Source organism: Zea mays, chromosome 2 (genome assembly GCF_902167145.1).
Source record: "Zea mays cultivar B73 chromosome 2, Zm-B73-REFERENCE-NAM-5.0, whole genome shotgun sequence".
In the NCBI taxonomy this organism is placed as follows: Eukaryota; Viridiplantae; Streptophyta; class Magnoliopsida; order Poales; family Poaceae; genus Zea; species Zea mays.
Window position 1 is genome coordinate 149,344,229 of NC_050097.1, and position 11,192 is coordinate 149,355,420.

The 11,192-nt window shown below is 44.6% G+C and overlaps 2 protein-coding genes across 2 annotated transcripts; one reads left to right on the top strand and one right to left on the bottom strand.

Moving 5' to 3' along the window:
* Positions 1–1,038: 1,038 nt before the first annotated feature.
* LOC109944563 (nucleolin) lies at positions 1,039–2,976 on the bottom strand. Its single transcript, XM_020549336.3, has one exon. The coding sequence runs from the start codon at positions 2,553–2,555 to the stop codon at positions 1,836–1,838; it is 720 nt and encodes a 239-aa protein (XP_020404925.1). The 5' UTR covers positions 2,556–2,976; the 3' UTR covers positions 1,039–1,835.
* A 2,225-nt stretch (positions 2,977–5,201) lies between these two features.
* LOC103647093 (uncharacterized) lies at positions 5,202–10,573 on the top strand. The gene is made up of 6 exons (XM_008671650.3): positions 5,202–7,480; positions 8,443–8,515; positions 8,918–9,103; positions 9,173–9,369; positions 10,086–10,139; positions 10,303–10,573. The coding sequence occupies exons 2-6, from the start codon at positions 8,485–8,487 to the stop codon at positions 10,471–10,473; spliced, it is 639 nt and encodes a 212-aa protein (XP_008669872.1). The 5' UTR covers positions 5,202–7,480; positions 8,443–8,484; the 3' UTR covers positions 10,474–10,573.
* The last annotated feature ends 619 nt before the right edge of the window (positions 10,574–11,192 follow it).

The window sequence follows — 11,192 nt, forward strand, 5'->3', positions numbered from 1 at the left end:
GTCATGGCTATTATGATTAATCTTTTATAATGGTAGAGGTGGGGGAAGTAGCTGCAAATTTAGATTGATATTCTATATTATCTTTTGTAATAGCATGCGCAGATAGTTTATATAAGAATTTATGGGTTGTGAGGGATTGTCTTTCATAATGTCATTGGTGTGTAAATTAGATGCAAGATTAGATGGGTGTTTTATGCATTTATTATAATGTCACGGGTGGATAACTTTTTTTATGAAACTGAATAGATTAGATGCGATGGCTATAATTCGTGACGGCAATTTGAATGTACATGCGAGGTGTTTGTGACTATCCGAGAATTTCTAGGATTTATCTTTTCTTCAAACACGAGTTTGTGGGAACTCGTCGAACTGCAACCTATGCCATACTTACTAGCGGTAGTGCGAGAAATATAAATGCTTGACATGTATGTATAATACTCCCTTCGTTTTTTTATTTGTCGCCGCTTAGTTCAAAAATGAACTAGTGGACGACAAATATTCAAGAACAGATGTAGTATAAGAAAAAAACATTTTAATATGCATCATCAGCGTGATTTGTGAGAAAGCTACTGCGAATGCAAGCTGATGGTTGTGATAAAACTAAAATATGTTTGATTAATAGGCATCCATCAAAGGTGTATAAGTATAAGTATATGTATATAGACACTGTCCAGTGCACACCGGACAGTCCGGTGCATCTCAGGCTGGTGCAACCATGATTTGCCTCATACTTATAGAATTGGCCCAAGGGTCATTTTCCTTATATGTGTATGTGAATTTTATGCGCCTAAGATAAAGATCAACTAGGCAAACTAGTTAGTACATAAGGTTTGTGATGGTCGTCAAACACCAAAATCGATTATAAGAAATGATTGAGATCATTTCCCTTTAAATAAATCTATACTACTATATTAAAAATGTAAAGGGTAGCCTGGCTCTCCTCGTTCTGCCTTCCAAGAATATACACCGTCCATCTATATCATCAAATCTACACCGTCCGCTACCAACCCCATCCGACGCACCCCATCCCCAAAACCCCAGCCGCATCAGCGCCAGCGCCGCCCGCCGGCCGTTCCGCCGCCAGGTTCGCGAACGCGGCGATCGAGGCCTCCGACGGCACGGTGTACTTCAGCGACACCAACACCAGGTTCGGCTTCGATCGGTGGTTCCACGACTTCCTAGAGTTCAGCTCCACCGGCTGCCTGCTCCGGTATGACCCGCGCAACGGCGAGACGCCCGTCGTGCTCGACCGACTCGGCTTCGCCAATGGCGTTGCGCTGCCGAGGGACGAGGCCTTCGTCGTCGTCTGTGAGACCATGAAGTGAACTGAACGAACGAACCACTCGGAGTTCGGATCGTCATCATAAACTGCTCGCATGCTGCAGGTTCAGGTGCATCAAAGTGTGGCTGAAAGGGGATAAGGCCGGCGAGGCAGAGACATTCGTCGACCTTCCGGGGTGGCCGGACAACATTCGTCTCGGGTCAAACGGTCACTTCTGGATTGCCGTCCTCCAGGTCACAGCCTCCCGCCGGCTCCCCGGCCCATCGGCCATAGTACCGTCCTATCACTAACAGAGAGAGTCACACGACGGTTCTGATTTCCGTTTCTGGTGTCCAAAATGCATGCAGCTGAGGTCGCCATGGCTGGACTTCATCACACGCTGGACCTTCACGAAGAGAGTGGTGGCCTCGTTCTCTGCGCTCAGCGAGTGGAGCAAGGGGACGGCGACGGGAGCCATGGTCGCTCAGGTGTCCGAGGACGACACCATCCTCCGCGTGCTCGACGACTCCCAGGGGAAGGTGATCAACTTCGTCACGTCGGAGGGTTATCAGCCTTACCAGTTACCACCATGCCTCCTAACTTCCCGCCCTTCCTCTTCGCTGCTTGAGGCTTCACTTGATTCCTCATCGTTGTTGACCCCCTGCTCTTTCTCGTCCTCGCTGCTTGAGGAATCCTCGCTGGATGACAGCTCGTCATCATCCTCGCTACTCTCTAATTCCGACTCTTCATCGCTGCTCTCCTGCCCTTCCTTGCCACCTTGAGCTTCCACTTCCACGGACACCATGGTATTCATCATCTCAGCATCAGCAGGTGTGGCCGGTGCCTCCTGCCCTTCTTTGCCACCTTCCGATTCCACTTCAACGGATATCGTGGCATTCATCTCAGTATCAGCAGCTGCAGGCGGTGTGGCAGCCATCTTCATAGCAACCGCTTTCTCTGGAATATCCTCTCTCATGGCCAAATCGTCGATCCCAGACACAAGAAGGTGATCTAGGGCAAGCAGCCCGTCCAATTCGCTGCTCACCACCTCGACCTTCTGGTCCTTCACACCAAACTCGAGGTCGAAGCTCTTTTGCGCCGCCGTCTCCAGCGTGTGCGGAACCGCCGCTTGCTCAGCGAGTTCGGGGCCCTTGGCCTCTAGCTCGCTCAACATGGCTGGGTCGAAGTCCACGAGCCACTCCTCGATGGGGTCGAAGCCGCTGCCTGGGTCCGGGTCCGAGGGCGGGCACGGCGGTGGGGATGGGGACGCGGGCGGCTTAGGCTGTTGCCCCATAGGCGACGGAGGCGAGGCTGGGGTACTGGCGATGGAGAGGGAGGTGGTGCGGCGGCTGCATCATGGGTTTAGGGCTTTAGATTAGTGGCGCCGCGATTTTGAAGGATAGGAGTAAGCGTGGGTACGGAGCCAGCTCGGCTCAGTGCAGCAGCTCTGACCGTTTAGCTAGCGAGCTACAACAAGCTGTCGGCGGCTGCAAGCGGTGCCGGCGACTGCAGTGGATGAGAGCTTCAGGACCTGAGTGAGCGGAGGAGTGGCGGGCTGCCGGCACTAGCACCTAGCGGGCAGACCAATGGACGGAATCACGGAGGAGTGGAGCGGCGGACTCGGGCACTTCGGAACAAGAGGGCTGGCGGCGCGCTCGGTCCGTTCACACGGCGACTAGGGATGGTTTTGCTGGGCCTCCCTCGTGGCCGTGGGCTGGCAAGACTCGCTTATAGGTAGGGATGAAAACGGTCGGAAATGATCGGTAAACACTAAAACCGTTACCGTTTTCATATTTTTTATCAGAAATGAAATCGGAAACGGTAACTCCGGAAACGGAAACGATATCGGTACTTCGGAAACATCGGAAACGAAAGTTCGGTACAGAAAATACGTCGGTAACGGTCGAAATCTAAAATTCGATCGGTAAACATATAAATATAATAAATTCACAATACAATAAAGATCGCAAATATCACAAGTACACAATTCACAATATAATAAAAAATTACAAGTTAATAATTTAACAAGTTTAAGTTCACATAGTCAAAGATCAACCTTTTCTTGCTCCAACTATATTAAAAATAGCTAGTTAATCAAACAACTCAATATTATAAATAATTAAAACACACTATATATATATATATATCTCTACTAACTATTAAGAGTAAACTGTAGACTGCCCCCGCCTCCGCCTCCGCCCGCCCGCCTGCCCGACCTCCGGAAATCCCGCCTCCGCAAACCACGCCGACGCCTCCTCTTTCTCCCCTGCAGTCCCCGACCCTCCGCCGCTCCGATCTGCCTTCGTTGCGGAGGCCGTTGCGGCCACCCATGCCCGGTTCCGCCTCTGGTGCTAAACCCCTTCCTCTCGGCGAACAGGGCCTTCGCCGACTGCCTCACCGAGGTGCTGTGCCCCGACGAGGACCTCGTCTGGATCCACGACTACCACCTCCTCGCGCTCCCGACCTTCCTCCGCAAGCGCTTCCCGCGAGCCAAGGTCGGATTCTTCCTCCACTCACCTTTCCCCTTGTCTGAGATCTTCCGCACCATCCCCGTGCGGGATGACCTCGTCCGCGCCCTCCTCAACGCCGACCTCGTTAGCTTCCACACCTTCGACTACGCGCGACACTTCTTGACCGCGTGCTCGCGGCTGCTCGGCCTCGACTACCAGTCCAAGCGCGGCTACATCGGCATCGAGTACTACGGCTGCACCGTGACAGTCAAGATTCTCCCCGTCAGGATCGACATGGGCCAGCTCAGATCGGTGGTCTCGGCGCCGGAGACGGAGGATGCGATGCGGCGGGTGACCGAGGCGTACAAGGGACGGCGCCTCATGGACGGTGTCGACGACGTCGATCTGTTCAAGGGGATCGGGCTCAAGTTCCTGGCGATGGAGCAGCTACTCGTGGAGCACCGGGAGCTCCACGGCCGCGCCGTGCTCGTGCAGATCGCCAACCCTGCGCGCAGCGAGGGCCGCGACGTGCAGGGCGTGCAGGACAAGGCCAGGGCCATCAGCGCCCAGGTCAATGCGCGCTTTGGCACCCCCGGGTACACGCCGATCGTGCTCATCGACGCCCCGGTGACGCTGTAGGAGAAGGCCGCCTGGCTGCCGAGTGCTGCGTCGTCAGCGCCGTCCGCGACGGGCTCAACCGGATCCCATCTTGAGATCCACCGCCCTCTTGCCCTTCACCTCCGCCGCGCCCATCACCCAGACGAACCAGTACACCAGCCCTGCCCCAAGTTCTCAGTCGCCTCTGCTCGCTGGATCTCCTCGATGATCTTCTCTTTCGTCGTGCTGGTTGCAAGCTCGTCTTCTCCCTCAGGTGTTGCTGCTTCTTCTCCAACGACGACTGGTGAGCCATCGTCCGTGCGCCCATGGGCCTCCGTTTCTGTCTCCGCGACCTCGCTGCTCTGCAGCCTCACCTCTTGCAGCTCCGGCATCTCCGCCTCCACCAGTTTGATCTTCTCCTCCATGGCTACGTCCTCCTCCTCCTCATCTGCTTTTTCTTCGGCTGCCCTGTAGGGGTGTAAACGGATATCCGAACTGTTAGGACAAATATAATATTTTAAAATAGATATGTATGAAATTTGATGCTAATCTCTTCTTATGTTATGAAGCACATTATTATAAATAAGAATAAAATTTTGTATAAATTATTTTATACATTGTTTACTCCATACAACAAAAAAGGTAAAAAAATATCCGTATCCGTATTCGATTTGTATCCGAAATTTATATTTATTATTTGAGAAGATATATGATAGATTTGAGGTTTACCTTTCATGAATCTTTACAAGCTCAATACTAAAAACAAGTTTATAAATTTACATAGCAGATTCTATATTCTATTAATTCACAATCAAAGAAAAAAGACCAAAAAAACTGATATCCGAATAAGTATCCGTTTACACCCCTACTGCCCTGCGCCGACCTGCTCCCTCCTCCTCCTCCTCTGCTTTTCCTTCGGCTGCCCTGCGCCGACCTGCTCCTCTTGACGCCTTAACGCCATGGTCGTGATGTCAGTGCTGGCAGCCTCCTGCGACGTCACGACTTCCTGTCCATTCTGGCTTGCAGCGTCGGCACGGTGCTGTTGAGCCCCCAGACCCCCCAGACCCCATTGCACCCCATTGCCCCTTTCTGTTGTCTCTTCAAATTCACATTGTGCTCTGCTTTTGGCAAGAATTGGGGTTATAGGAATCAAGAAATCGCACGGGTGGTTTTGGATAATGCGGCTCTTGGGTTGGGGAAAATAATTTTGGCTGACGTTTCTTTTGTCCATAGTAACAAATCGCAGCTCTAGAGTTGGAAATGCTGGACCTCCATTTTTCTGTTTAGTGTGTGCACTGCATAGACAATCTGAACAAATGCACCTTGATGAGTCTCTCGTTCAAAAATAGGTTGCCTCAACTCTCTGACGGAGTCTGTGACACTGATATATGTTTCTACGTTGTATGTGTGTGTAGGAGAGTAGGGCACAACTTGATTCAATCCATGTTGAATCATAGAGGTTGTTGCGAGTAATACATACACGTCATTTGCACATGAGTATAATTTAGACGGTGAGATTTTTTATCTTTGTTCTCATTTGGAATTATAAGTATCTGCATCCACTTTGTTTTAGGAGCAAGGTGTAATTATCTGTATTTTTCTTTTGGTATAACACATCAATCTTTTCTTTTATTCGATTTATGGCAGATCATAATGCCTAGAGAGAACTTGCTGAAACATATGTTTCCTTACAAATGTAAGGTGTTCAATATCAATCCACTCTACATAATCTACTAGATATGGATCTCATAGTACTGTACTGTTCCCATTTCTTATCAGGTACAAGCAAGCTGCATTTTGTTATGAGGAGCTAATATTAGCCCAACCAACTATTCCACTCTAGCATAGAGAATTTACATTGCTCAATGTATTTTTAGGGTTTCCGGATAATCTGTTGTTTAATGTCAAATTTCAGGAAAAAAAATAGATGCAGGTCATGACTTCAGATATACTACCATCTTTGTTTACTTTTCTAGCTGATTGTTGAACTTGCATCAGTTGTTATAATTATAACAAATTTAGTAAAAATTATTATTTGAGCCATTAGTCTACCGTTTAGCATGTGTAGGTACCCAGTTATGTTCCTTTGTCATTAGCTTTAGCTAAAACACATACAAATCATTGCAATTTGGTGTGCTTGTATGAGTTAGTCATCCATGGATTTCTTTGGTTATATTTTTTCAAAATAACTGCCTTGAGTTCATTAGGGAAGCGGAACAGAGTCATGCTGGATTTATAAGTATTTAGGTAGAGGGATCTATTTGGGTTCAATCCAAATCATGGTTAAAGGGAGGAAAAACATGTACTTCTATTTGACATATCTTTAGTAAATAAATAGTGGGATTATTTGTTGGTCGTGCATTCAAAACAGTTAAAACATGTTCTAAGTTGACAAAGGTTGTGTTGTTATGGCTCTAGAAAATAAAGTTCACTTGGTTTATACCTAAAAGTGTAATGAAAACATTTTTTCCATAAATGCCACTTCAGTACCACAATCAGTCTCGACAACATTTACATGGCTCATGGTTGGGGAAAAAGTATGCACTGACATGCTTCAAAAAAAGAGTATGCAGTGAATTTCTTAGCAGTGCCATCTCTTGTACATTTTATGATTTTTATCACTTTAGCATCCCTCTTGATAGCGGAGCTATGTTTCTGGCATTCTGAAGGGCACACCATTAAAAACTTAACAAACACTAGCATTGAATGCAAAATGAGTACATGTCTATATACTTATACGATTATTGTTATATAATTTCACAATAAGTGTTATGAAACTTTTTTATTTTGGATAAACCAATAGTAGATGCAAAAATATAGGAGTCAAAGGGATACTATTTCACCATACAATTTTACTGTGCATGTATGATTGGTACCAATTTCTGTTAATTCTGTAGCATGTTTGTTGTATTTACAGTGTTTTGTGCCATCGTTTGCCGCATGTTGTAGTGAGCTGAGGCCTCAAATGGGAGAGTGGGAGACCTCTTTATGCTCCAAGGGTGTGCAGGAGATAAATTTGTGGTCCGAGTTCCAAAATCCCACGAGTGACGTTGTCTCCCATGCGACGTTTAGGAGCAACTTCAGTGAAGGGAGAAGGATCGTCCAGTTGCAAATCAGAGCAGGCACAAAACACTGTAAATACAACAAACATGATGCATATCCTAGCCTACAGGTGAGCTCGCACAAAATTTTATTTTAGAACTTGGGGGAATTACATTGAGATGGACCTAGCAGAACGACAAGCATATCTGGGAAACACCAGCCGCTGTTGTCGACTGAGCAGAAGAAAAATAGTAATCTGTTTTTACTTTTAAAGAACAACCATTAGCTGTTATGATATGCTATTCATTGAGTTGCTTCTGCCTGCCCTTTACATATACCATCATTTACTTACAGCAAATGTCTCGAAATAGAGAGGCTCAGGACAGCTAGGCCTCACATGTATGTGTGGTCTGCTGAACATGACAATTTCTTATTTAGAGCTTGAGGCTTTTCATTTTTCCCATGTTAAACAAAGCAAGATTTTATTTCTCTGTTCTTAAGTTGAAATATCGTGTAAATATGACTGAGTATTGTGGTATAGAACAAATAATTTTGCTGACAAGGATATAATATTCTTTTTAGGATAAAAATTTAAAGTAGTATAAGTGTGAATAGACTTAGCCCCAAGCCCTTCCAGCTGGTTCTCTTGCTCGTTGTCTCTGCACTCGGCGCCAAAACGAACAAGTTTTCCTTTGATGCTCTGTGTTGTGCTCTGCTTGGTTACGGGAACCACTGGCTGGTGAAAGAATAGACGAAGTGGGCTGGAGTTTCTGTACTGGACCGCTCCATGCTTTGTTGAAGGAGGGCAGCAGATCACCCTTGGATTGGAGATCGACGAGGGCACAACAGTGGAAGGACAAGAGTTCATTTTCATCTGTTAGTTATTGGGTGTAATTTTTAGAGGTCGATAATTATGCATGTCTTTTGAGTAGGATCATTCCCTTGGCGCCTTTGAACCTACATAACTTGTCGTATTGAAATGAAAGGACAACATTACGCCGCCTCTAAATGTTTGCAGATAACATTTCCTGGTTTTGCAACCCACGAATATATAACCAATTATATCTTACACAGTCTTGATTTAATTTGCAGATTCATTGAACACATTAAATTTACGAGAGCAAAGTACAAACCATGTATCTGTTTGTTTCTGCTGATGGTGAGGGTAAGCATGATTTTTTTTATGATCGATGGCCGATATTCCCAATCTTCTATGGTAGAGAAAATGTGTTCCCCTACAGGTTCCTATGTATGAGCTAAGGGCATGATGGGAAGTCTACAGGTCTGAACCATGGAAATCATCTATGAGCTGAGGAAGTCTGTAGATCAGAATATGTCGTTCTGCATTTTGATTTCCCCTTTGTACGTAGTTAAACAACAATGTGTTTTAAGGAACTTGAGATACTTCCGTCTTCGTGTGTGTGTAATAAGAACGTGTTTTATGTGCTATGTGCGTGAAACCTGTCAGTTCTGTTAATTTTTGGCATTCGCCTGACTTCTTGTTCAACCAGTGCAAGTTGCATACTTTGCTCATGAAGCACTGATCACATGCTTTCGCTCGCAACAGAACTTCCTGCAGCGCATTCATGTGGGCAAGTGGATGATGATGGGGATCAATGGTATGAAATCAAAGCAGCATTCAAGCTTGAAAAACAGCCATCCAAAGTTACTGCATATGTTCAAGGCCCTCCTGTAGGTGTTGATCTTAGAGTCATGGACTTTTATATATATGCTGTCGGAGAAAATAGACAAGGTAAACTTTAATGCACTTCATGTTTTAGATGTTAGAGTTCTTCCAATTCATGACGCTTGTAATTGTCAGTCTTGCTGTGGATAAAAACCAATGGGTCAATTGTGGGCAAGTGGATGCTGATGGGGATCAATGGTATGAAATCAAAGCAGCATTCAAGCTTGAAAAGCAGCCATCCAAAGTTACTGCATATGTTCAAGGTCTTCCTGCAGGTGTTGATCTTAGAGTCATGGACTTTTATATATATGCTGTCGGAGAAAATAGACAAGGTAAACTTTAATGCACTTCATGTTTTAGAATTTAGAGTTCTTCCAATTCATATGTGGTCATGGATGATCCAACCATTATGTCAAATGTGGCGATTTTTTCTTTGTTATTAGTGTTTAAAAGGCATTATAAAATAGAAAACATGGCTATGGACTAATACTTCATTTTGTAGAAACCTCTCTATAAATCTAATGGCATAGTAGCAACAAGAGAAAAATTAGTGTACCTAAAACGTTGAAAATGTAATGTTTCGTTCATGCTTTAGGGTGGTCTGATATGGGCATAGGGCTACTCTGTGGGATCGAAAAGTTTGATGCCTCAAGAGGATTTAGGATTTCCACCTATGTGTATTGGTGCATTCATCAAGTTAGGGGCGGATTATCTTGTTCTGCAGCAGTTTGGACCTGATAAGATCATAGCTGAAAATGTAATGTAATATTTTTTTCTAATTTGTTGGAATGCTTTTTTAGTACTATTAAACTACACGTATTTCTTATCACATGGCTATTCTGTATTCCATGAATCTCAAGAAACTATGCTAAAATTGTTACTAGCCAAGCTTTCTGAGTGCAAATATCTTGCCCTTTTCAGTTTGAGCTCATGTTACTATGATTCAGTGCAAATGTTATTTTTCTCTCGCCGCCATTTTGTTTCGCAGTTGTAATGGTAGAGTAGAAGTGTGGTTTTGCTAATTGCTGAGTTGGCCTTTTCTTTTCAGCTTCCATACGAAGACATGACACCTTTTCAGGCAGCAGTTGCCATTGTTCAAAAGGTATTGTAGTTTAACACACAAGTCATTGTGCTTTGTCACAAAAAAATAACAGTGGCACATCTTGCTGTTATCATACTACTTTAATTTGTTGAAAAGAAAAGGTTCCAAATAGAAGACGAATGTTGAGTTGTAACTCATTTATGTCTTTTCCGGTGTCATCAAGATCGACTGGATCTATATGGGATTGACTCTGCTCGTGCTGAAGGAGAAAGAGCGTGATTGGCTTGCGGGGGATCATGTTTCGGTTCATCTTTTTTCATGGGTCATGTTACCTGTCATTTTAGATTACACAACTTCTGATATTTCTATCTTTGTGAGAGAACTACCAAAATAGTTTTACATTATGACTACTCTCAGATGTGTTCATGGTGTTGCCACTAATCATATAAGGGTAACATTGTATTTGATAGCAAACAATTTTAAAGATATTAAAGTTGGCGATAATATAAGCGTTGTTCGTTTCTTTGTAATTGTTGTGCATTAATATTTTGTTGAATGTTTTGTGTGCCGTTGCAACGCACGGGCACATATCTAGTATATATATATATATATATATATATATATATATATATATATATATATATATATATATATATATATATATATATATATATATATATATATATATATATATATATATATACACGGACGGCAGACACGAGCGTGGCTCCTCCTGCCACAGAACAGCCACCCGCGACGGCCCACTTTGTACGTGACGGCGGCCCAGTTGCAGGAAGCACCTTTCAGCGCTCGTGATGGCCAAGCGCCATGCAGGCAACGTCCACCATGCAGCAGGTGAGTGTATATATTTGTCCCACATCGCCTAGTCATAGTAGAACGAGTCACAGATTTTTCTATATAAAGATGATGTCCCAAGCTTCTTTGACAATTTCTGAACAACTAGGCTGGACTGAAGTTCGGGCCTTGACTGTCTACTTTAATTTTTATTTTATTTTTAAATTACTTTTGTTTTTTATAGTATCTTCGGAAAATTTCGAAATTTAAAATCGGTAAATTCCGATTAAATTCGGTAACCGAAGGAAACGGTCGGTA